The sequence below is a fragment of the Canis lupus genome, chromosome 21, assembly GCF_011100685.1.
Source record: "Canis lupus familiaris isolate Mischka breed German Shepherd chromosome 21, alternate assembly UU_Cfam_GSD_1.0, whole genome shotgun sequence".
Taxonomy (NCBI): Eukaryota; Metazoa; Chordata; class Mammalia; order Carnivora; family Canidae; genus Canis; species Canis lupus.
The window spans coordinates 40088984-40115262 of NC_049242.1; the positions used below are offsets into that span (position 1 = coordinate 40088984).

The 26279-nt window shown below is 49.4% G+C and overlaps 1 protein-coding gene across 13 annotated transcripts in view; it reads right to left on the reverse strand.

Moving 5' to 3' along the window:
• Positions 1 to 828: 828 nt before the first annotated feature.
• The window catches only part of PLEKHA7 (pleckstrin homology domain containing A7), a 219696-nt gene continuing 194245 nt past the window's right edge, over positions 829 to 26279 (reverse strand). For 7 of the 13 annotated variants that reach the window (XM_038569160.1, XM_038569159.1, XM_038569157.1 and 4 more), the window contains 13 exons: positions 25990 to 26139; positions 25269 to 25370; positions 19145 to 19253; positions 18764 to 18990; positions 15337 to 15525; positions 15124 to 15241; positions 12988 to 13091; positions 12087 to 12287; positions 9082 to 9240; positions 6736 to 6869; positions 5864 to 6006; positions 4239 to 4349; positions 829 to 2302 (listed from right to left, as the gene is read on the reverse strand). In XM_038569160.1, the coding sequence (XP_038425088.1) occupies positions 4249 to 4349; positions 5864 to 6006; positions 6736 to 6869; positions 9082 to 9240; positions 12087 to 12287; positions 12988 to 13091; positions 15124 to 15241; positions 15337 to 15525; positions 18764 to 18990; positions 19145 to 19253; positions 25269 to 25370; positions 25990 to 26139 (1737 nt within the window). In that variant the 3' untranslated portion in view covers positions 829 to 2302; positions 4239 to 4248. Of the gene's footprint in view, positions 2303 to 4238; positions 4350 to 5863; positions 6007 to 6735; positions 6870 to 9081; positions 9241 to 10459; positions 12288 to 12987; positions 13092 to 15123; positions 15242 to 15336; positions 15526 to 18763; positions 18991 to 19144; positions 19254 to 25268; positions 25371 to 25989; positions 26140 to 26279 lie in introns of those variants that run through there. The other 6 variants (XM_038569162.1, XM_038569156.1, XM_038569155.1 and 3 more) reach the window with 5 other exon arrangements.

Genomic DNA, 26279 nt, shown 5'->3' on the forward strand with positions numbered 1-26279 from the left:
CCACCCTGTGTGTAGGGGGTATTGGTTTCTGTATCTTTTTTTTTCTTTAACTTTTGCACTCGGTTATTGAGGAATTTCTGCCCTCTCCCTTTGCCCCCCCCCCCCCCCCCCCCCCCCCGCCCAACCTCTTTCATCTGTTATGGAGATATCTCCAAGTGATGCTTGAAACCAGAGTGTTTTTTTATTTTAAAATTGAAAGAGAGATCAGTAGCTAAAAAGCAGCAGTGTTCCCTGTTCAGAATACTTTGTAATCTATCCTCCCCAGTTTAAAGAGTTGGAAAGTCACCCTACACCCTGGGTGCTCTCCTTGGTAATAGAGAAAAACTGCCATAATAACAAAGTTGGAAATATACACATCCCCAAACTCAACTGGCCTCCTGGCTTCTGTTTTAAGCCTACATCACAAGTCAAAACGAATCAAATACAAATCCAGTTTACAATGGTCCGTCACTAACCCGCCTCACTGGAACGAGCCAGCCGCGTGTGGGTTGGAAGAGGTCCCGTGGCGTCCCTTCTGCTCTCCTGGATTGCAGTCTGCCTGCCAAACCAACCCCACGCAGGAGTCCGCAGCCTGGCAGCCGCTCAGCCGGGCTGGGGTGGGTGGGGGGCCACCGCGAGCAGCCGCTGAAGCCCCACCAAGGGCCCAAAAGCCTTCTTCCCCTGGACCTCTAGAGTCAATCAAGTGTCAAGGAACTGTCAGCAGGAGAAACTTTTCATAGGTGAACACAAGCAAGACCGAGAGCTGACACTGGGGATTTTCCAAAGAATTGGAAAAAAACCAACACAGGCCGCTCATGAGAATACAGCCAGCAAGAAGCAGGAAGCATATCAGGTTAATATTTTAATCTGTACATCACAATTTTTTTTTTGCAAACCATTACACTTTTATTTAAATTAACTTTTTCTTGCAAAATATTCATTTCATTTTTCCAACAAAATCTTATAAAGGCAAAAATAAAATCTTATTTTGGCAAATGTCATGAAGTTGATACTGGCAGCATATGGAGTTAGTTAAAAATAGACAGCAGTTTCTAAATATAGTTAAGATTTTTTTTTTCCAACCATAGTCAAAGACAAATTTTCATTTAAAGTGTGGCCCCACCCAATGGAGGTTTTTTGTTTGTTTGTGTGTGTGTGTGTGTGTGTGTGTGTGTCTTTCCCCTAAGACATCATTTTCTGTATGCAGAATATTGTGAGCTCATGACTTAAATAAAGGGCCACAAACACTGCGCCTGGCTTGGCAGTCCGCTCCTCACCTGGGCCTGGAAGTGGAGTCAAAGGCCTGCTGCTGGCCATCAGGGATGTTGGGGGCACGCTGCCTGACCTCCGGCCGCCAGACCATGTCCTGGGGAAGCTGACCTAGGTTCTCCAGGGCAGGCAGCAAAGCCCGATCACAGCCTAGTGTGGAGTCAGGGAGTTTTAGGTGGACACCACCCAGTGTGAAGTTTATTGCTTATGATACAATAAAAGGTGCTTCCTCTCACCTTTTCTGTGTTTCAGAGTGTGTATGTATACATATATTTTGTTTGTTTGTTTGTTTGTTTAATTAAAGCAAACTGTTCTGTTTTTCTCGAGAAGAGCCTTTTGTTGAGAGAAGCTCATGAACAGTTTGGGAGCCAAATGTCTTGAACACACTACTGCCCCTAAACCAAACCCAAGGGCCAAGGCACAGACCTGGGCTCCCCATGCCACCCTGGTGGAGTTTCCCCCTCCAGGCTGGTCATTTGGCCAGGTCAGGGACAGCTGACCTCTACAGCTAAGGACCCCCTCTTTCCCCAGATAGCCCACCAATGAACCCAACACCGGGCTCCCCTGGAAGCACAGATCAAGTTCAACCTTCACCTGAGTTCACTGGATGTTGGACTGGCCTCCGCCCGCCCTGCCCTTCTCCCCCACCCACACCTACCACCCAAACAGTACCTGAATCTGTATTGTGCAGCTCCAAAATCCTGCATCCTCACCTTTCCAGCCAATCAGCCCTTGAGGTGAACGTTATAAAATATATTCTGATTCTAAAATACAGCGTCAGTATTTTACAGTGTGTATCAAAAGTGCCTTTGTCATATGTAAAAAGGAGTCTGGACTAAAACAAGTCAGGGTGGGGGTGTTAGGACCTAGGCCTATGGTGAACACCCCACAGTTGCTGGGCTGCTCCTTCCTCCAGCCAGAACCCCTGCTGAGCTGGAAGGGATTTCCTTGAGGGGAAGGAAGATCAATCTTCTGGGAGGGAAGTGGTTCCACTGGGCCCCTGGCTCCAGACTTCTCCTCTGCACGCTGGGTCACGGGTCAGTCACTGCCTGGGCTGGCAAAAAGCACAGGACACAGTGAGAAGTGCAGGATCTCACACCACATCTGGGGAGCAGGCAGGGGGCATGTCTGTACACACACAATAGGGGACAGGGGACAGCAGGCTGACAAGACAGAGCAGCAGAGCAGGGGGCTGGGGCAATGCGGCCGCTGCTGGGGGCCCTCAGCTTCTAGGACTCATGGGCACTTGGCCCCACCCTCTCTTCACCCCCACCACTTCTAGAAAGTTTTGCCAGATAGACACTGGCCCCTAGATTGGGTCTCTGCCCTGACAGGGCAAACGGCCTGAGCAAAGAGGACTCTGGGGTCCAGTTCTGGCCCTGCCCTTCACTCACTAAGTGACTCGGTAACGCTCTCAGCCTCCATGAGTCTCATTTTTTAAAAACAGAATGGTCACACCCACCTCCTAGTGAAGATTTACCCTAACAAGAGGACAAATGGAAATGTGGATGCACTCCGGAAAAAAGCATTCAAGGCCTATCTCGCAACTATGGGGGTGTCCAAAGCTGGGAGGACCGGGGGGCCTCTGGCCTGCGTCTCTGTGGCCTGGGCTGGTGTTACCACACTCAGATCTCCGGGAGAAATCCACACCCCTACTGTGGCCCCAACACGTCCCTGTGGCCTTGACGAAGGACGCGGCTGGAGCATCTCTCTGTGGTTCTTCAGTTACGGGGTCTCTAAGGCATACTTTCCAAGAGCCCGGCCTAAGCAGGCCAATCCTTTCCGTCCACCCTCAGGTGGGCAGGGCACCAGGTTGGGGGACACCTGATGAAAAATCACGAATCCCACCCCCAGTGCACACACACTCTGTCCCTCCCTTCTCCAGACACCTAGAGCTCCTGGGGGTGGCCCAGATGAGTCCATGGTGGTGACAGAGAACAAAGTCTCTGAGCTTGCACTGTAGGGGTTCAAACCCTGGTCTGATGCTTACAGCTTCAACTCCTTGGGCAAGTCCCTCAAGGTCTCTGAGCTTCATTTCCTCATTTATAAAGTGGGTTAAGTATCTGCATAGGATGGTTGTGTGGGTTGAAGGAGATGCTTAGCACAATGCCTGGCACATGGCAGGTACTCAATGATGCTAACCGTAAGTATGTACAAAGCAAAGAAAGGGAAACCCTACAAGATGAAAGCAAGATGGAATGTCAGGGAGAGGACTGCTGAGACTTCTGGTCTGACCCTCCCTTGTCCAGGTGAGGCAACTGTCAGGCCACGAACTCACCACAAGACTGGACCGGATGCCAGGCCTCCGGGCTCTGCCTCTTCTGCTCCTGCCCTGACCCCTCTCTGCTCTCATCACTAAATGCTCTCATGGGGAGGCCCCACAAGGGGTGGTGCCAGAAGATTCTGAATGGCTGAGGGCCAACTTCACATTGCCCTGGGTGGCCTCCCCCTGAAGCTTCCCTTCCTCTCCCCTCCTGAGGTGCTCAAGTGCTGTAAAGGGCAGTCCTAGTCCTTGCCCTGACACCAATTCCACTTGGCCTGCTGTGGGCTTCCACTCCTCACTGGGCCCCAGTTTCCTGGATTTTTCTAGTCTTCCAGTTCTTCAAATTCTCTAGCCACAGCCTGAGAGGCCAGCCGACACTAACTTTTCCTTTCCAACCCCCCAACCCCAGGCTGCCAGCGCTGGTCCCTTGGAGCACAGGGCTCCCTGCAGGAAAGAGAGCTGGGTAGAAGGGGTATAGTTCTATCTTCTACTTCAGGGAGGCAGGGGCTTGGCTCACCCAGCCCCTACTGTAGCAAAGCCACTGAGAGGGGGTTCCTAACAACCATCCATCCCTACCCACCCACCAGTCCAGGGCGGCCTCCCCAGCAGCCGCTTTGCGGGTGAAGGAAGGAAGCTCAGCAGGCGGCACTGCAATCATCTCCGCGGCAGAGGGGGTGGGGAGGCATGCTCGGCGCTAGGGGAAGGGCAGGCCAGGCAGGGCTCTTACTTGGAAGGTGTTAGACAAAGGTGTAGTGGAGTCCGTTGCTTAAGGGGGGGTAAGGTGGCACCGTCCTGGAGGACAGGGGGGCTTTAGGCGGGAGGAGGGCCAGCTGCTGCGCTAGACGGGCACACAGGAATTAAGCGGGGCGTTAGGCTCCTCATCTGCTCCTGCAGCACCAGATGCCCCCACCTGGCAGGGCTGGAGTGCTGTGGGCCTGGGCAGCATGCCCATGGGGCCTGGTGGGGGCCCGGTTGGGACTGGCCTGCGGGTCCCAGATATGCCTCTGAGCTGGAGGGAGGGAGCGAGAGTAAGGAAAGGCTGTGGCAAAGGTGGACACTCCGTGGGGAGGTGAGGGAGGCCTTGCGAACTGCCTGCAGTAAGGGAGCTGAGGCCCACGAGGGTAGAGCAAGGACAGGCCAGACAGGAGGGCACCTTTTGGTGGTGGCGGAGTATCCCTGCTAGACCCCTCAACATGGAGAGGAATCAAGATGAGCCACAGGAACCGCCCAGGATCATTTGGAGGAGGGGCCAGGGTGAGTCTTCCACTGTCTCCCCAGCTGCCCGAACCACCTCTCACCCCATGTAGCTTGTCTTCAAGGGAGTGAGGACAGTAGGGATTTCAGGGTTTCTGTGCAGGATCAAAGCACGGGGGTGGTGTGGGGGTGGACAGCGAACAGCCTTCCCCTTGCCTAAGGTCACTCCCCTGGCTCCTTGAGGTGATGTTAAAGCTCTGCTCCCCAGACCAAACTTCCAGGGCAAGTCACCTCAGGGCCCAGCAAGCCCCACCGGTCATCACTTCTAGACCCTCCGGCCAGGATTGGAGGGCTGGGGGGCTGTGACACCACTTCAGGCTCTGTGATCACTCCCTCTCTGGAAGGCCTACAACACCCTTGGCCAAGGGCACCACCCAGACACACAGTGGCCTCTGCATCTGGGGACAAACAATACTAGAGGGACTGGGGGTATGTACAGGGAGCAGGGATGTGGAGGGAGGGGGAGCCACGAGTCTCCTTCCTGTCTGAGAGAGAAAGCCTTTCACACACACGCACGCGCGCACGCACACGCACACACAAAATACACTTTCCCATCCCACTGGCCAGCAAAGTCCCACTTCCCAAGACCTGTTTACTGAGACAGACCACTCTGCTAAAATGGACAGTGGTTTTGATCTGGGAACAAAAGCAGGAGTTCCAGGGAGAGCTAGAGGAACCCACTTGCCTTGCCCCAGCAAGAAATCCAAACACCAGTGTTTTCCTGCCCCCTTTCTCGTGAAGCCAGAAATCTTACTCTGGGCCCCCTCTTTCAGAGGCCTGAAAAATCTGTTCTTAACCCACGTTCTTGGAGAAAGCTGAACAGCAGCACCACTCCTAGATTTAAGAATGAGCTAGAAATACCCTCTCCCGGACCTCTTTCCTCAGACGCTCCTGGGCTTCAGTTCTCCCACAACCTGCCCTGCCCCATCTTACCTCCCAAGCCCTGTGGTGTTCACGGGACAGGAGAACGAACCGCTGGCCCTCAAACTACCAAGGCTGACACCTAGTTTTCTGCAGACTCCCTGACAGGCCATGCTGGGCTCTGAGCCCAAGCAGCGAGTGGGAGCCAGACTTGGAGGCTGGCATCCGTGGCCTCACCTGCCACCTGCTTGCTGCGCTGGGAGGCCTCGGAGGCCAGAGCGTAGGAGATGTTGATGATGCGCTCCTGCTCCTGCAGCTGCGAGTCCAGGTCGGCCACGCTGTTCCGGTCCTGGCCTGAGGTCGGCTGCAGGTTGCACATGCTGCAGGAGGGCCAGAAAGCAGGCGATGGGCCTCTCCACCCCCCAGCACCCTCGCATCTGCCTCAGGAGAGGAGGGCTGCTCTAGTGCACTTTCTCTCGAACACCCAGTCATAGCTTTGTTCCTCCTCTGGGGCATCATGGCTTTAAAAAAAAAGAGTTCCAGCTCTGGGTTCCTATTAAATCCTGAAATGAGAAAGCTAACCTAACTCTGAAAGAGAGGCCCTCAGATATCAGGGCTTATGTTTCTGAAGCTCCAGGGGCTGAGGAGATAGGAAAGCCTCCCATCCTGGCCTCCAGGGAAGTGGGCAAGGCCTCTGGCACCCCGGGACCAGGCTAAGCTCCTGGCTCTGATCTAGGGATCTGTGCCCTGACACCGGGAGGACCAGCCTTGGGGCTGATCTCCAACTGTGTCCACCTCATCGTCACACTTGACTCCACTCCCTATATCTGCCAGCATCACAAGACACAGATCTGGGGGCAGAGGACCAGGATGGCCCACTATTGCATATTTTAGGACTTGCAGATGACCTAGCAAACTTCCTCACAGATGTGCTGGTGCCATTCTGAGAGCCAGCCTGCTCCTTATATATATATATAAACACGGCTTACCTGAGTCAGAGACCTGGACAAACATGCACCCTAGTCAGCCTGGCCCAGGGCCCAGGCAGCTGAGACACCCCCGGGGTCAGCCTAGCAGGCTGTCAAGACTCGAGCACCGTAAGAGCTGACCTGGAACGAGCAAGGATGTTGCGGATCTTCTCGGCTTTGCGATACCGCGCCTGCAGCTCCTCAAGGCTGGGCGGTTCCTCAGGGTCCAGCTCCACGTAACGCTCAGGGATGGAGACCTTCTCAGGTTTGGACAGCTGAGGAAAGGACCGGGCGGTGGTAGCAAGGGGGCTCAGATATGGGGTTTAGGACTCACTCCTCGCCCTGTCCCCCAGCACAAGGAAGCAAACGGAGCCCACAGAGTTAAGTAACTTGCTAAGATCAACAGCAAGTCCACTGTGGAGTCAGGATCTGGACCTGGGTCTGACTCCGAAGCCCGTGTTCTTTCCACCACACCAGACAACCTCCTACAGGCCAGTGGAAAGGAAGAGGAAAGGCAAGACCGCGAGACTGGAAGCCTTCAGGATACAATGATAATCCTTAATGCCGCCTTCGATATGAGCTGACCCCTGCCAACCTCCACTGACCCACCGTGTGGCCTCTGCCCCTGCTCTTTCCTCTGCATGGGATGCTCTTCCGTTCACACTACTCTTTCTGACGCTCTGGACCACACTTCAGAAGTCTTCCCACCCCTCCCCACCCCGTCCCTGGCATCCCCTCCTGTTTTGTCTCTCCACTGTCTGCTGCAGGGACCTGACACTCAGCAAATACTCCTTGGATGGGTGGCTGAATGTGCAGGTGGTTAGATAGAGGGATAGTGGCTGGGTGGGTGGGATGAAAGGAAGTGATAATGCGTCCTGTCCCCTACAAAAGCTCTTCTGATCTAGACAGGAAGCAGCCATGCAGTATCTACTGGCTGCAGAGGAAGATGCCCCAACTCCCTCCCACCAGTCTCCTACTACACGCGCCCAGCAGTAACTCCAGCCTGCTGAAACCTGGCTCAGGCTAAGAATGCTAAAGGCAACTTTTGCACACCCCAGGGAATTTCTTCCTCCTTGATCTGCAAAAGCACGTTAAAATGAGGTTGGTTGAAGCTTCTAAAAACAAGCTAAATCCAATCCCAGGGCAAATCTGGACTTGAATTTAAACCCATGCAGACCTTTTATTCTGGTGAAAGATGGCAAGAAATAAGCTCTTGTCTGTTATGTCCAATGAGGGCAGATCCAGAGGAAGGAAGTAGATTGCATTGTAGCAGAGGGGATTTAGGTTAGAGATAAGAAAGGACTTTTTTCCCCTGGCTGGGAGGCCAATTAGGACACCATGAAGCACACTTCCACTGCCAAGGCAGCAAGTAGAAGCTTCTTGTGTGAATCTGAGAAAACGCAGACCTTTAGCTGTTTCAGAGGTGCCAAAGGGAAAAGGTCTGAGGGTGAGGACAGGCTTCCTTAACCCCTGGAGGCCCAGCTGACCCCAGAACTCAGCAACTCCCCAGGTGTGAATTTGCTCATCCTTCCAGTGGTATGAACGTTTCCTGTCGTGTAGTTTCAGAGCACGACAAGTCCTACACAAATATTTGTGGGGTATCTATGCGTCACTGTGAGCTTCATCCAACAGAGTTGTCACTCCGGAAGTACTTACAGAGCACCTACTATGTGCCAGGCCCTGTGCCAGGTGCTAAGTGCACGGTGAACCAAACAGCCATAGACCGTTCTACAGAGCTTACAAACGGCACAATATAGGCCTCAGGAGACCTCCCCGTGTCCTGAAGACCCTGAGTCTGCCACCCTCTAATTTCTTGCTCTTCCTGTGGGTAAGACATATTCCTGAATGAAAGACGACCCAGGGTTTACTCGCTTTCCTGGGCTTGGCCAGCCATGATGCATTGGTGCCACCAGAGGGCACCAGAAGAACTCAGACCAGAACTGCGCAGGTCTCAGCAGGGGCTGGAAATTTCACCTGTGATTTTCAAACCCGCTCGCCTTCTCCCAGCCTTGCCCAAGTCTAATTGCCCAAGTTGGCCTGACTGGCCAGTTGCAAGGCCAACACCTAGTTTTCTGGGGAGCATTTGCCAATAACAACTACCTCATCACATGCCTACTATGTGCCAGGCCCTGTGCTCCTGATTTTCTGACCACTGCTAATCCTGCAAGCAACGTGCTGAATCACGTAATCCTCACCACAACCCACTTTACTGTAGAGGAAATTGAGGCTCAGAGAAGTTAAATGACTTGCCCTCAATTATGGAGAGAAATAGATCTAAATCTGCATCAAAATGCCTTGGCTCCTTTTATTGCCTTGAGCTGCTATGCATCCATCCTCCTGGCCACACAGAAACTGAGACTTGTCCCCATTCTGGACAGCACCCCCTCCCCCAAGTGCCACTGGGAGGGCCGGTCAGGTCGGTCGCCAGCCTGAGCCGGATAAAGGCTGCTCCTCCCGGGGGGACATGAAGGAAGCCCCTGCCCTCACCTCTCTGCTGATGTCCAAGTCATAGTCTTGAGGTTCCAGGTCCAACTCAGTGACAGGCATGGCCTGCACTTTCAACCAGCCATTGTCCTCCTTGTCCTTTCTTTCCCCTTGCATCGCCCGTTCCAGCAACTGCAGGTCAAAGTCCTGCTCGCGCTTCCACTGGCAACAGAACGAGAAGGTTAAATGTAGTCACTTCCTGACTGCTCAGAAAACCATGCTTGTCCCCTTTGGGATGGGGCCTGCAGGCACTGGGGTCCTTGGGAAGGGGGCCTGTGACCCATGAGGGAAAAGCTGTGTGACCATGAGCATCTCAACCTCACCTCTAAAACAAGACAGCAGTGGTGAGACATGGTCGGTCCCTGTGGGTGCTGGAAGGCCAAGTAAGAGAAATGGAGAATGAGGCCTCTGCCCCTTTTACATGTTCTGATGCCAGACTGCTGATTTCTTTCTCATCTGGGCACCCAGAGGATTCACACATGTACCTCTAGGGCCTAGTTCTAAGACCCATGACTTTAGACTCATGTTGGTCCCCAGAGATACAGGAGGTTTCCAAATCCAAGAGGGTGACCTCAAAACAGAACCTGGGACAGAGATCCAGAAAAATCTGCTTCATAGCTTGTGGAAGCCTTCCGGGTTCAGGAGCCATACGTCTCAGCTCAGAAATGGTGAGAAAAAAATAAGCCCTTTGAGGCTCTGGTAAGCACATACCAATAGCCAAGACCCTCTCTACTAGGTACTCCCAAGAGGATACATTTAGGGGTGGGGGATATTGTACCCATAGAGGGAAGTGAAGGTCTAGGCAGGAATAGGTTGGGCCTAGGGAGGTAGCTAAGCTGCTGTTTACCCAGGCATCTATTTGAGGGCAGATACTTGAAGTTAGAAAAAAAATGAAACCATGTAAAATTGAAATGCTAAATCAAATGCAATATTTCCCAGGCTATTCCTTAGTACCAGCTATGAAACAAGCATCTCTTCACAGAGGGAAAAACTAAACTGGCCATTGTAAGATCCAAACACAACTCTGCAACTCCACAGTCGCCTTTCAAATCTCTATGGCCTATGTCCTCACAGGCTTTTGAAACTGAGCAGGGTGTTGAGAGAAGGAAACAGGCTCAAAGCTTCTCTTTTCTTGAGCAGAAACCAAGCAGATGCGTCTCCATCCCAGCAGACCTCCTCCATCCCACCCCATACATTTCACGGAGCCCTCAGTGGTCATGATTGTCTTTGATACTCCCTTAAGTCCCCCCCCCAAAGCCCCAAACCCATAGCTGTATCAGCACATTTCACCCATTCATGCACAAGCTCTCCATACTGACTCCAAGCCAATGTAATTGCTCTTAGGTGGTGATTTCCAATTATAGTATGAAAGGATTAGGCATTTGAAGTTTCAAAGATGAAAAATTAATTTAATGATTCACAAAGAAAATGCACATTTTCTTACACGCTCACAAGTGCCCCAAGTAGAGACAAATCCTCATTTAAACCCAGCCTGATTGTTTGCACAAACAGGAAAAGTTCACTAGACTCTGGGATGTATCCTGGGGAAGAACCACGCCAATCCATTGTCATTAAGCAACACGTTTATTGGCGTTGATGCAGAGACTTACACAAGTCTTTTTTAAGAGAAAAATTACAAGATACTCAAGTTACGATTTTAGATAATCTTTCTACATTTGAGACATCAGGTTGTAAAAGGTCAGTGTTACCCCAAATGACATTTGCTTATAAAGTTTAAAAGTTACCAGTTTTGCAGCTTTTCAGGATATGAGTGTCCTGGGTCTTACCCCTTTGGTGTCTGTGCTAACAGCTGCAGAGAGGCCCTCTGAATACAGAACATAATATATCTTGGCATCCGTTCAAATTATTAAATACTAGAAACACAAAAAGTTTTCCATAAGAAATTGTGTGCTAGGACTGGAGGAATCAAAACTGAACCACTTTAGACTTGGTAGGATTTATTTAAACGTGCGATCTCTGAAGTCTGTGTCTACCATCCGGGTGTAAGGCATGGACTTTGATCAATTCATAATGCCCAGACCTCTGCCCATGATCACGGCCCTCAGGCAGCAGGTTGGCTCAGCCTTGTGGGGAGGCTTTTGGGTTAAGTGAATTATGAGTCAGTAGGCCTGCATAAAGGGGGCAGCAGAAAGGTGAGTCACACATGGGAGTGCTGGCTAGGCTATGGAGACAAGAGCTGCTATTACAAGCCTGGTAATAAAGAGCACAGGCCAGTTAAAGAATGTTCAATGCAAATTAGAAGCTTCCGTAAACACAATCAGGCAGGATTAGAGAGGCAATGAGCGGTAACACTAAAAGCAAAAGAGCTTGTGCAATGAATTAGGGAAAGAGCAGTCTGGCTAGAGGGCTAGGGAAACAGTGATTTCAAACAACAGGGAGAAGTCAAATGGAATGTTTCCAAAAGGGACAGGAGGGGACTGTGGGCAGGGTGCAGTGCCTGGAAGCACGCCGGGGGGCAGCACAGATCCCCCCCGCTCTCCGGGGGCACCATGAGGCCTGCCGGCACCACAAGCTGGGGGAGACCGCCCGCCCTCAGGGCTGCACGGACGACCCTGTGCCCAGTTGCTCCACAGAGCATCGCTTAGAGGTTTGGGAGGCTAGCTGGCTTTCGCTCCTCCTCATCCAATCTTATCACCATCTTCCTCTTCCATTCCTGAACTCTGTACTCCCAAGTCCTTGATCCAGCTGAGACTCCAAATGCTACAAAGTCCTCTCGCAAGTTCAGCTTGGAGAACAAACTTGGGACATTTTCTCTGGCTCCTAGGCTCCTGCCGTGACATCCTCACTCCTCCTCCAATTCCGGATCACCCTCTGACCAGGTCACACATGTGGCCTGGGTTGTGGACAAAAACAGCCTGTGGGGTGTTCTCTGAACCTTTCTGGTCGAAGGCCTACTCTCTCGGGGGTGTGATGTCCTTGTGTTTGGGGAACTCAGGGAAGCTCTGCTCCCCGTCCCAGCCCCACCTGCCTGGACCCTCCTAACATACTGAGCCGAGATCTCCAGGGAGAGGCTGGCTGAGGTAGCGGGACGAGGGCAGACCCGTCCTCTCTCCTTGGCTCAGTGTCCTCTTGCGCTCCCGGACCAGGGCCTTCTGGTGTCGCTTCATGCGCTCCAGCTGCTCCTCCGCACTCATCTTGCCCCGCTGGTGGTCCCCTGAGTACAGGCGCTCCAAGGCACTCTTGGGTCTCTGAGGAGCAGGAGAGTGAGAGACAAGGCAGCTGGGCTAGGACACAGGGCAGCCACCCTGCAGCTCCATTCCCATCTTCCCACTCTCTCCCTCTCACTCTCTCACATACACACACACACACTCACTCACTCACTCTAGCTCCTCTAAACACACTCATGAACACAACACCCTTGACCCTCACAGGCTCTCGGGAGAGCATCCCATTCTGCAGATGCAGATACTGAGGCCCAGGACTGTCCAGCTGGGCACACATGCAGCATGTGATGCAGCCAGAACTCAGGGTGCAGACTTTCTGGATACCCTCATGTGAGCCTGAAGAAATGGGGAGAGCTGTATGATGCCTGTAAAAGGTCAGTGTTACCCCAAATGACATTTGCTTATAAAGTTTAAAAGTTACTGGTTTTGCAGCTTTTCAGGATATGAGTGTCCTGGGTCCTACCCCTTTGGTGTCTGTGCTAACAGCTGCAGAGAGGCCCTCTGAATACAGAACATAATATATTTTGGCCCCTTTTAGGTGGGCCATGGGAAAGGTATCCACTGAGTACATGGTGACAGGGACCCTGCACTCAGGAGAGGCTGAAGTCACCTCAGAGGCCATCCCTGGGGCTCACAGGATTGCTAGTCATCATCCACCTCTGAGCCCTTCCCTCTGTGGGTGAGGGAGCAGAGCACTCCTTGAGAACTTCTCAAGGCCACTCACAGGGAAGGTCACCTTGTTGCTCTCGGCATTTAGACCCCTCCGGAGTGTGACGTAGGGAGCAATGGTGGACGACTGCTGGAGCCTTGACGTGGACCCCGAGAGCCCTTAGTGAGGAAAGAGAAGTGCAAGTGTATTTGTGATGGGGTGGACAGGCTACCAGCACCACCCCCCCCTCCGAATCACCTCCCACTCCTGAGAGGGGACTGTGAGGACCTGGCCAATAACCCATTCTTTTTCCTCCCCAGAGCCTGGAAGAGCAAGCCCCCAGGTAGAGGATGAGGGGCCAGCCCAGGGGTGCTCCCTGTCCCCAATGGGAAATAGCATCTCTGAAGATGTGTAGACCACCCTAGTCTTCCTTCATATGCAGAAGACCTGGGCTGCTTGGCAGCTAGAAAGGATGGAGGGGAAGGAATGCCCTTCATCCTTTCATCCTGATGCACTCCTATGCGTCCTTCAGGACCCAACCTGGATGCCCTGCCTGTGTGAAGCCTTCTTAAATGCCCAAGCAGAATCTATTGTCCTGCATATCCTTCAATATATGCACTGGTTACTGCATTGACCACAGTGCCAATGTACCTGTCCAACTAGCCTGCAAATTCAGTGATGCCTGCCTGCCTGCCTGCCTGGCTGAATGAATAAATGAATGAAAGGAAAGCAGCAGCACCAAGTATTTACTGATCACTTAACTATCTAACGGGAAGGCACTGTGCTAGGTGTTTTATATAGATTTTGTTCCACTGGCCTTACCACGTAAGCATTCATTACCCAACCATTGTAGAGAATTATAGTCTAAGGCTCAGAGAGGTCAAGGAACTTGCCCAAGGTCACATGGTAGGAATATCGTCGACCATGTACATTCCATGTCTGGGTCCTTAGATGTGAGATAGCTTAGAGAAATCATCTCACCCTGGCTGGCTGGTGCCACCACCTGTGCTTTCTCCACTAACACCAATTCTTATCAGGGGCAGTCCCTGACATCTAGAAATGGACATCACACTGGCTGAGGACACCATTACCATTTAGCGTGTAGGGAAAAGAATGATAACTGCCCTGCAATGCAAAGAGAATCCTGAGAAACAAAGAACTGTCCTGCTCCAAATGCCACTAATACCACTGTTAATAAACACCTCTAGGCCATAATGAATTAAGGGAACAGCATCCCTGTGCACAGTGCTTCAGCAAAATCCAGAGCCTGCACCCTCCAGGGACCAGCTCAGGCCATAGCATGCCTAGGCAGTGTGGTGGGCTGGAGTCCCATAACCCTGCAGGTGCCAGAACTATAGCTGTGGCTCCTCCTGCTTCTGCACCTGACCAATGAGCAGAGCACTTGACCACCCACTTTGGGGAGCAGACAGGAGGATCAGGTGAGGAACAAATGAAGGAGATAGTCAGCCTGCTCAGAGATTCCAGCAGACCCAAATGCAAAAAGGTCAGGAGACCTCCTTGCAATGGGATTTCTGAGGAGATAGTCTGGCTGTGGGGACAAAGGAGGTATAGGTGAGCCTAAGGGCCTAAGTCTGTTCTCACCCCCATCTTGAAGGGATAGGGGAGGGCAGTGAGGAGGAACCCAACTGAGAAAGGTGTGTCTGGAGAAAGGACTCCTGGAGTCTCAGAGTGACACAGGAGAGCACAAACCTACTGGAAAGCCAGAGACCACCAAATTGATGGCAGTCACCTAACAGCCCAACCTGCAGGGTGCCGTGGTTCTGGGACAGAACACTGGGGTTGTGTTCTGACTCCATCACCTGTTAGCCATTTGGCAAGTTAGTTAATTTCTCTGAGTCTTAGTTTTCTTATCTCTAAAATGGGAATAATAATAGTACTTCCTTCACAGGATTATTATAGAGATTAGCTAGGTGAATATAGAGCATAACATAGCGATGGGCTTTGAAGTAATTGCTATTATTATTATTTCCAGGGGCAGATGTAATAAAAGAGGAAGAGAATCAGGATGTAGGCCAGAGGACGGAAGGACGGGCCCTCCCTGCAGCCCAGAGTCTCCCTGACAGCTGCTGCCCACACTGAGGCCCAAAGCCCCAAGCGGAAGGGTGCAAGGGACCGGGTCAGAGACTGGGGAGCAGTGGTGTGGTAGGAGCAGGGGTTCCCAGAAAGCCTCCGCGGACAGCTTTGCCTTACCTCTGCCTGGCAGTGTCTGGTACCTGCTGTCGGGGCCCACTAGTCCCAGGGAGGGCTGGGCCATGTCCCCACTGAAAGTCGCCAGCTCGGGCTCACTAACGTATGACCGAAGCTCCACCTGCGGGCAGAGTCTGAGGCTGTCGTACCTGCCCAGTGTCCCGCCACCTTCCCTCCCTTGCGCAGCGGGGCCACCCGGGCTCGCTCTCCGCTCACCCGTGAGTCCCCATTCACACACTGCCCCTGCTCCCGGTCTCGCTTCCTCTCGTCCGACTGCCGTTTAAGACCTCTCACTGAGGTGTGCCGGATGATGGTGGCCTCCTTCGGGAGAGGTGGTACTGCCGGGGGCTGGTCCTCTGGACTGTAGAGCTCCGGGAGTGGGGGCCTGGGAGGCGCCTCATCTTCCTGCTCAGAAAAAGAACTAGAATCAGTGCCCAGCGAGAGGCAGCTAGAGGGAGGATGCCTAGTGGCACCACCACAGGGGTGACCCAAAAGGCCATAGTAGGCCACCTCGGGCCTGCAGAGCACGACCACTTCAGCCCAGCGATGCCAGCATTTCCCCTGGATGAGCTGTGAGGAAGGGGGATGCCTCTGCTCTAATCCTATTCTTCTCTTCAATTCACTCACTTTCCGTTTTGCATTACCTATACAAAACCCAGAACTCCGCTCTCCTGTGTCCAAGGTTGTACTCCACTCCTTGAAGTGTCCCATGGGGGGAGCGGGCCGGTAAGTCTACTTAGTCCTATCTCTATGACAGCAGCACCCCTAGCCCTCCACACCACCTGGAGGACAAACATCTACCCCACTCCAAAGTTCTCAGACCGAGCTGGTTCACTGTCCCTGTATGGTCTCTGGATCCTTCAACAGGTTGGGATCTGAGCAAGGACAGTCTACATCCCCTGCCCTTTCTATCAGAAATGTGCGTGGTTACAAAATATTTCCTCCTTCCTGACTCAGGGACTGGATAAGCAGTCAGTGCGGGTGACTCACTGCCTTCCTGGCAGCCCACTCCCTGGGTGGTGATGAATGTAACTATTTTCCTTGAAACTGACTCCTCGCCCCCTAATAAATGCTCTCTGAGGGCTGTGGTTTCTGCACAGACCGACAGCCTGGCCCCTGACTGCCGTGAACACCCACTCCTGGAACCAGGGACCATTGGCACCCCTTCCTAATCACCCTCCCTCCTTCCTTAGTTTCTCTTTGTTTTTCAGAATTTTGGAGAGGTCAGGAAAGGATGCTGAAGCTTGCTCTATGGAGGTTTATCAGCATTCTAGCAAAATGACACAATTCACTACTGTTTGAAAGCTAAGCCTCCTGTCCCAGATACCCACAGGCTCTCTGAGCATCAGCGGTTTCCAACTCTGACAAGGTCTTGGAATCACCAATTTCTAAAAAGCTCCCCAGAAAGATAAACACAAAACATTGACGCAAACACAAAACTGCCTTTGACTAAAGGGAATAGAATGTCTGGAGATGGAGGGTGGGAAGAGACATTTTATTATATACTTTTCTGTATCTTTTTATTTTGTACCCTTTGAGAATATTATCTAATAGAAAAGTGACAGGGGTGTCTGGGTGGCTCAGTCTGTTAAGCATCTGCCTTTGGCTCAGTCATGATCCCAGAGTCCTGGCAGGGAGTCCGCTTCTCCCTTTACCCTCCCCCCCACACACACACTTGTCCTCTCTCTCACTGGCACTGTTTCTCTCTCTCAAATACATAAATAAAAACCTTTTTAAAAAAGTAACATTAAATTCAAGAGAATAAGCCAAATAAAAATGAAAGAACTATAGCTACATGCAACAAAGTGGACAAGTCTCACATATATAACGTTGAAGACAAGATGCAAGATACAAAAGAATACAGTACCACATACAGGCACAACAACTCAAGTGTTTAGACATAGGTAAGCAAAATTTAAAAAAAAAAAAAAAGGCAAAGAAATTATCCAAAAAGTCAAGATAGTGATAATGGTTACTTCAGGCAGAAAAGGACTCATGGGCCTGAGGTGTCTAGTTGCTGACAAAGTTGTTTCTTGGTTTAGGTGTTGGTATAAATGGGTGGTCTCTTTATTATTTGTTAAATTATATATTCATGTTTAATATCAATCTCAGGATATCACTATGTCACAAGTACAAATATAAAACAAACAATAATAACAAATGGTAAACCTGGTGAACAAAGGGAAAGAAGATGCCCCCCACCCGGTGACTCTGATGCTCAGCCAAGTTGAAAAGCCCTGCCTGTGGGCCACAGAGGACTCAACTGTGAAGAGCCTCTGTGACCATCTATTCTAAGCTGCTTGTTGTGCACGAGGGAAAACTGAGGAAGCCCAGAGAAGGGATGAGACTTGACCAAGGATCCAGTGAGACAAGAACTGGAATCCAGGCCATCCAGCTCCTAAGCTACCATCTTTTCCCTCTGCTCCTCATCCCTGCTAGCAGGCATCCTGCCTTAAGTCAGAGGCTGTGTGCCCTAGCCATTCCTGCTGTATTTCCCACCTCCTGTTTGGTGGCTGGTACCCCACTGCCTCTTAGATATAAAATTGGGAAGGAGACCTCAATGTGAAGAAATTCATGACGACTCAGTCCCAGCACCTGTCTTCCAGCTATGGGCCCTGGGCTATGGCTGGAAGCAGGTGGTCAGCAAGATCCAGGGTATGGGAACTTGTGTGTTTTGGCCAGCACTGGATACCAACCTTGTCAGATGTCCTAGGCATACCCTGTCCCCAGACAAAGCTCCTCTAAGCCTCTGCTGGCAAAACCTGAAGGTCCTCGTTCCAAGGTCCCCTCCACTATGGCTTCCTTGTCACTTGGACCAGATCCCTCGTATTCTACAGCCAAGGCTGGCCTGGTGCTGGAGATGTGAGCCATCACAGTACCTGTCCACATTTTCTATCTCTTTAAAGTTTCCTGTGCTCCCAGACTCTGTCAAAAGCTTGGCCCTTCTTTCTGATAGGCAAGCCAAGGTGCTGACTCAGGCAAGCATATGGGCCACAGACTCGATCTGAGGAGCTGGGCAAAACATCCAATTAGATGGTGGATGACACAAAGAACAGGACGTGTGGATTGGACCTACTAATATGGAGACCTTAAGCAAATGTGAACACCTTTGAGCCTCAGTTCTCTTAGGTGTGGGATGGGATACAGACCTTCCTGTCTAAACTCCATGAGGTCATTGTGAAGATCAACTGTATCCTATAACCCAGCAGAGTGCTCAACTGCCGGTGAAGACAAAGATACTCTTTTGCTGAGAGGACTCCATCACCCACAGGCTTGTGTAACTGCAGGTTTGCAGGTTTGAGTCCTGCATGGGGCAGCCACCTGTCTCTGCATGATGCAGATCACAAATTCCATCCTACTTAGCACAGTAACTTCTTCCTGCTGGGCCTCAGTTTTTCCAACTGCAAAATGGGAAGACTGGGCTAGACCCTCTCCAGGGGCTCTTCCAGTTCTGGGAGTCTAAAGTACAACAGTTGGCTCTACCACTCCTTAACATTTCATAGCTCAGGACTCTGGCTGGTTCTGTCTCCCCGGGTTTCTCCAAAAGCTTCTCTTCCAAAAGAAGCTGACCTGCGGACACAGAGAGACAATCATCTCCCAGAGAGAAGACAACAGCACTGAGCTCCTGGTCATCTATACTTACGACTTTGGGCTTCGTCTTGGTTGGTGACTGAAGAGGGGATGTCACTTTCCTCAGCTGGGGTGGATGAGGTCGGTACGGCACATAGGTTTGCAGCTGGGGGAAGAGTCGAACCTCCAGAGGGGTCCGCACAGGACTGGTGGGAGGGCTGGGCTGTGGGGGTGGCTTGCTCTCAGGAGTCGAGAGTGAAGGCACAGGCGGGTGAGGAAACAAAGGCACCGTTTTTCTCTCTAAGGGTCATGGACAGAAACAAAGGATGGGATGGAACAAAGACTCTCTTCCCTGGAGGACTTACGCCATAAAGACCTGACCTCCCCAAGGGCCAGCCCATATATATGGGTGCTGACCTCCAACTCCCTGCCCCCAGGAAGGTGGCCCACTCACCTGGATTTTTGACTGATTCTACCAGGATTCTAAAGTTCTCTTTATTTGCACTCAGGCCTGCAATGACATCTTCAATCCTCCAGAGATCCTTCTGTATCTGCGATTTCTCCTGAGAAAGATAAGATGGTGGTTCATTCACTTCTTAGCACCTACCAGAAGTTTCTCATTAGGACTTATGCTGTCATTTCAGACATAGCTCCTCACCCTAGGGGGCAGCAACCCCATTGGAAACCCCACCAGGCCTAGAGCCAAGCCTGCCTTGGAGCTTCATAGGGAAGCACACATATAGAAGATCCTCAAGATCCAAGGGGAAAAATTCAGAGGAGTTTTCCAAGTCGCCTTGGCTAGCTCCCCCTAATTTAAAAATAGACTGCCTTAAATGCTATATGCTTCTACTTATAAAGTATCTAGAGCAATCAAAGTCAGAGACAGAGGAGTAGTTACCAGAGGCCAGGATGGAGAGGGGAATGAGGACTGTTGTTTAATGGGTAGAGTCACAGTTTTGCAAGATGAAGAGAGTTCTGCACATTGGCTGCACAATGTGAATGTACTTTACTCAACTATAAGCTAAAAATGGCTAAGGTCATAAACTTTACGTTATGCATATTTTATCATAATTTTTTTAAAAATACTTTTTTAGACAATCAGGGCAAAAGGGAAAAGAAGGCAAAGACTAGAGGTTACACTATCTCCAGAATATAAAGAACATCTTTTAAAAGACAAAGCTGAATCCTGGGACTTGAGGTTCATTTGAGAGCATAATGGGCAGTGAACGTTTGGCAATAAAAAGAAATAAAGTATTGATATGTGTTACAATGCAGATCTACCTTGAAAATGTTTATGCCACATGAAAAAAGCTACACAAAGGCCACATTTTATATGATTTCACTTACACAAAATGTCCAGAATAGGTAAATCCATAGAGACACAAAGCAGAATAGCAGTTGGCTGGAGCAGGGCTGGGGAGCTGGGGATGTGGATGGGAAGTGACTGTTAATAGACAGAGGGTTTTCTTTTCAGGATGAAATGTTATAAAATTGATTGCGGTGATAGCTGCACAACTCTATTCTAAAAACCACTGAATTGTAAACCTTAAAAAGGTGAATTTTATGGTATCTGAATTATGTGATAAAACTGTTATTTTTTAAAAAAAAAAAGTACAATGGGAAAAGAGCCAGCCTACATGAGCATATGCACACTCCGACAAGTCACAAACGAAATCAGATGGGGAGAGGTCCTAGAAAGAGGTGAGCAGGTTTTATCATGATTAAGGGACTGTGGGCATTTTACTGTGTATAGTTGACACACAATGTTCCATTAGTTTCAGGTGTACAACATATTGATTCAACTTCTCTAAACCTTACACCATGCTCACCACAAGGTAGCTACCATCTGTCACGATACGACGCATTTACAATATTATTGACTATATTCCTTATGCTGTGCCTTTTATTCCCACAATTCATTCATTCCATAACTGGAAGCCTGTACCTCCCCCTCTCCTTCACCTGTTTGTGCATCGCCCCCAACCCCCTTCCCTCTGGCAATTATCAGTTTGTTTTCTGTGTTATGGGTCTGATTCTGCTTTTTTTTTAGTCTTTTGTTTTTTAGATTCCACATGACTGCAATCATGTGTTATTTGTCTTTCTTAGTCTGACTTATTTCACTTACCATAATATCCTCTAGATCCATCCATGTTGTTGCAAATGGCATGAGCTGATGTTTTTTAGAACTGTGTAACATTCCATTGTGGTGTATAACACACCTTCTTGAGAAAGTTGTCTATCCATGGACATTTAGGTTGCTTCCATATCTTGGCTATTATAAATAATGTTGCAATAAACATAGGGTGCATATATCTTTCCAAATTAGTGTTTTTATTTCCTTTGCCTAAATACGCAGTACAGAAATTGTTGGAATAGTCATATGGTATTACTAATTTTTTGAGGAACCTCCATGCTGTTTTCCAGAGTGGCTGCATCAATTTACATTCTCACCCATAGTACATGAGGGTTCCTTTTTCTCCACATCCTCATTAACATTTATTTCTTGTCTTTTTTATTTTAGCCATTCTGACAGGTATGAGGTGATCTCATTGTGGTTTTAATTTGCATTGCCCTGACGGTTAGTGATGTTGACCATCTTTTCATGTGTCTGTTGCCATCTGTATATCTTCTTTGGAAAAATATCTATTAAGATCCTCTGCCCATTTTTAAATGTCTTTTGTTCCCTGGGCGGGGGGGGAGGTTTGTTTTGTTTTGTTTTGGTGTTGACTTGTATAAGTCCTATTTTGGATATTAACCTATGGGCACCTTTTAATAGAGTTGTTTAAACATCAAATATTCTTTTATTTTTTAAATTGTCATGAGAGAACTCAGCCTTGATCACTCCCAATGGACTTAAACACAAAGGCTTCACACCCTATCTCCTCTCAAGGCACCCAAGTACTCTCAAGTAGAAGAATTCTTGTATGTGTGATACTTATGGACTTGCCTGATCCTGCAAGTAGACTATATACCCTCGGTATATCGCCACAGGCCTGGGTACCCAGCAGGTTCTCAGTACATGTATGGTGAGTGCAAAAAGGACCAATAACATAAAATTCCCTGATCAAATGCTGTCCAACAGCTGTGATAACAGATGTCCGAAGCCTCCCTCCTAAGGGAGCTCACATTCTCATACTCTTTCCACCCTTCCAACAGCAAAACACATCCTCAGAGCCAATACCCAAGGAACAGGCTTGATGCTCAGCTTCACACCAAAGCACGAGTGTTCCAAAACAGACATGGTACTGAACCCAGGGAGAGAGAGAGGGAGTGAGTGAGAGAGAGAGAGAGAGAGAGAGGAGAGAGAGAGAGCATGCGAGCTAACAGGATTATCTCAGGAGTGGAGGCCCCTGAGCAGAGTGCTGGGAACAGGTAAAGTAGGAGCATTGGATTAAAATCAACTTTCTCCCCTCTCTTCCAGCAGTCTACTTGGCATACTGTTACCTGTCAGTTCATTGTCCTGCCCCCATTTTGCCTTTCTGTCACGCCCACATGTAAGAGAAGAGAAGAGCAAGGACAAGCAAAAGCCAGTGAACATCTAAGGTTCTCCAAGGACAATGGAATTTCAGAACTTAATGACAAGGTGAAGGAAGCTTTTGGGGAGCAGGGGGTGGTGTTTTATCCCTGGATCCTCACACCATGCTGGGCAGAGAGGCTCCTATGTACTGCATTCAGCAAACGCCTAAACTTAATGTCAGGCACCACATACAGCAGGGCCACATACAGGCAGCCTCATCTGTCACTGCCTCCCACAGTTACCTCAATGTCCTTTTATCCTTTCGCTTCCCTGTGCAGGTAGTCATAAGGATCTTTATAAAGAAAAGCCTGTGAATTTTCTCACAGCCAGACCTGGCTAAAGGGAGGCATGTTTCCAAGACCTGTTCCTGAGAATTTATATATGGGGCTGCACGCATATCTCCACTGTTAATGATTTATTCAGGACTCCAACAGCTTGCCTGGCCTAGAATTACACTAAAGAAGTTAGCACAAAGCCTATTCAAAGAAGGGCCAGGTGCACTTTCCAGATCAGGGAGTCAGGGAAAGCATGAGCAACGCCATGCTCGCACCAGGCGAGGTGGAAATCACGTTGCAGGGGCTAGGCTTCAAACTAGCCTTGCTCCTCATAACTTACATGGTTAAGTTCTTCAGGGAGTCTTTGATGAGACTTGTACATTGTACCCATTTGTTTTCTGGAGCAGAAAAAGGGATTCTGGGACTGCTGTATGTTAAATCATCATGAAATAAGGCATAATAGAAACACAATGGCAATGATCATATAAAAAGATGTTTAACCTACTTGTAATTAAATAAATGCAAAGTGAAACAAGATGCCCTTTTTCAGCCAGCAGACTGGCAAAAACCAAAAAGACTGATAATATCAAATACTGAAGAGGATGTGGATAAACAAGTTCAACACCCTCATTCACTGAGGGTGGGAGGGCAAACGTGTGCAGCCTTTTCGAGAGTGACTGGGCAGCCTCCAGCAACATTTAAGATGTACACTCATTTCAGTCTAGCAAGTCCACCCTAGGAGTCTATCTTAGCCAAGTGCTTATAAACGAGCTTGAAAAGGCAGTTACATAAATGCTTATTGTGGTACCATTTATAAAAGCAAAACACTGCAAATAACTTAAATGCCCATCAGAAAAGACTGGCTAAAGTACTATGAAATACTGTGCATGAAATACTATTCAGCAGCTAAGAACTAATTTCTTTTACTTTACACAGCTTTCTGAGATGATGGAAATCTTCTATAATCTGTACTGTCCAATCAGCAGCCACACGTGGCTACTGAGCAATTGAAATGATCCTGGTGTGACTGAGGAATATATTTTTAATTTTAGTTAATTTCAATTAATTTATATTTACATTTATTTAAATAGCCACTGTATCAGGCAACATAAACTTGGAGAGATCTTTCCCAGAAAGATTTCCGCAACATAAAGTTGTCACAAAAAAGCAAGTTACCAAACAATGTGTAAGTATGATTCCTCTTTAAGTAAACCCAACTCCTGCCCCCAAATAAATTATATGATTCTATGGATGGGTATATGATTAAAAACACACAAAAATGGTGTGGAAGGCAAAACCACACACTGATTACATATGGGGCAGGTGACAGGACTGGGGCAGAGAAGGAAGAGAGGCAGAGGAGTTTTTATTTCATTTTTTGCTTTTCCTTCTTACTGTTTGGCCTTTTCAGAGAGATGCATTCATGTGTTATTTTTATAGTTATAGAAAAACAATGAATAAAAAGCTTAAAAAAAAGAAAAAAATCACTGCTAAAATTAATTAAAGAAGATCCAAGAAGATGAGTAATAATGGGATAGAACAGTTTAAGAAACTAGTAACTAGAAATAATCATTTGAAGGAGGACACTGTCAACAAAATTCACCTGATATTTTCAAGGCACTATGCTAAGTGCTAGGGTACCAAAAAACAAAAATAAGAAAATGTTAGCTTGGATACATGGAAATTATAGGGGAAAAAAAAAAAAGACAATAGCAGCAGGAGACAGACAACTTCTGGGGGAACCAGCAGGTCAGCCCTGAGCCACAGGCAAGCAAGAGTCTTTTCCACATGGCTTTGGACCAGGCTTTCTGGGAATCAGCTCCCAATGGTGAGACAGCAGGCTTTTTTCCCAGGCCAAATACCTAATCCCTCCCCTGAATTCCTTTGCTCTCTGGGCAGGCTGACATTCAGATCATTATATTCATGAAATCACTTGAAGGAAGAGCCTTGGCTAGAACTAGTTCATAGATTAGCAAGCTCAGTACCAAAATTAGCCTAGCATGATGCCTCATGTACAAGAAGTCTCTCAATTAATGCTTACTGATTTCACATAAATCGAATTCATGTCAGGACTCTGACAGAGGAGCTATGGTAGCACTGAAGCTGGGTTCATTAAAAGGTTATTTTCCATGTTTAAAAAATTTGAGGGTGGGGCAGAAACCTAATCAGGCACCAAAATGGGGAAACACTGGACAATTGGAAGACCCAACTGGGGAGAACAAAAGCCATCACTGGGCAGTGGCCAAAAAAAAAATTAAAAAAAAAAAAAGAAAGAAAGAAAGAAAGAAATGCACTGACTGCCCAGAGCCCAGAGGTATTGAAATGCACCTAGATTCACACTACCTCCTCCGTGAAGGACTAATAACATCTAACTTCAGGAACCAAAGGCAGGCAGGCAGGATGGAGGCAGGGCTTCCTGCTGCTAAGTGAGTAGTGCCAAGATGGGGTGGAGAATTACAGAAACATAGCTCATTCTCAAGTCTCTGTAAGGTTCTCAGGTTGGTATTTCTTTCCTCTCAGGGCTGTTTGCCCCAAATGATTCATAGTAAAACAGTCACAAAAACACCAAGAACTTGTCTTCCAGAGGAGAGAGGTAGGGGGGTGCTAAGGTGAGTTTTCTCATCACAGCCTGGCAGGGGGAAGGGATCCCTGAGGGAGAGCTTGAGGGGCAAGCAGGCTGAATCCCAGTGGAAGAAAAAAAGGCCACTTCACAGGGCTCACAGCCCCACAGGTGAAGGCTCTCAGAAGGAACAGAGATCAGAAGGGATGAAGAGTCCATGGGTCACCTGGAAAAAAAAGGCTCTTCTATGTTGCTCCTGCAGAGTCTGCTTCAGCTGCTCCACATCACTCTCCAGCTTCAGGTATTCGTTCCAGGCATTTTCCATCTCCTGTTGGCCAAGGGAATGCTCCTGAGTCTTAGTTATCCCCTGTCCCCCAGATAGCCCCTTGAGCACCTCTACGCCTGACCATTGCTAACCCAGCCAGGGCAGGAGGAAAGGGGAGCCCAGCAGGTCTCAGCCAGGCATGGCAGGAGAGAGACAGGGCTTGTCTTCTCATTCCTGCTCTGACCCTGGCCACCTGAACTGTTTGTCCCCTCTCCCACCATTGGAGATGCTTTGGTTCCCAGCCCTGGAAGAAAGGGCCTGCACCACATCAGATGGATAAATTTAAAAAGTAGAAATTCTGACATCTGGGAATTAACTGCACACAGATCAGGAGAAGAGCCTGTTCTGAGAAATCTAGTCCCTTGGGTGCCCCTGTAGCCATACAGGAGTCACTGATGGAAAGCATCCTGAGGTACCAGCAGAGACAGACGTGTCACCCTCAAACAAGGTGAACTACTCTCAGGAGGCAGCCTAGAGAAGTTCTGCTGCTCCAAGACTCACGTCCCTGGTCACCAACTCAACTGCAGCTTGTGAAACAGGAGAAGCAGCCCCCTGCCCAGCCCATCTTGGGGGAGTGGGGAGGGGAGGGGAGTGTCTTCCACCCTCCACACCCTCTACACACAGTGGACTCTCTGGAGATCTCTGCCCGGATGTGGACAAGGTCCTCCTGCAGCAACCTCTGCTGGTGAGCAATCTTCTCCAGGTGCTGGGGCTGGTCTCGGTACTGCTCCATCTGTCTGTGCAATACCTCCAGCACAGACTCCAGCTGGTCCTACACGGAGCAAGGGTCAAAGAACAAGAGGATAGCAGGACAGTCCCCAGAGGCCTCCCCATCCCATGCCAAGATACAAACAAACCTGCTGGCTCTAACTGAGGCTGAAGGGCCCACTGCCCACCGAGTGGCCTCCTGGG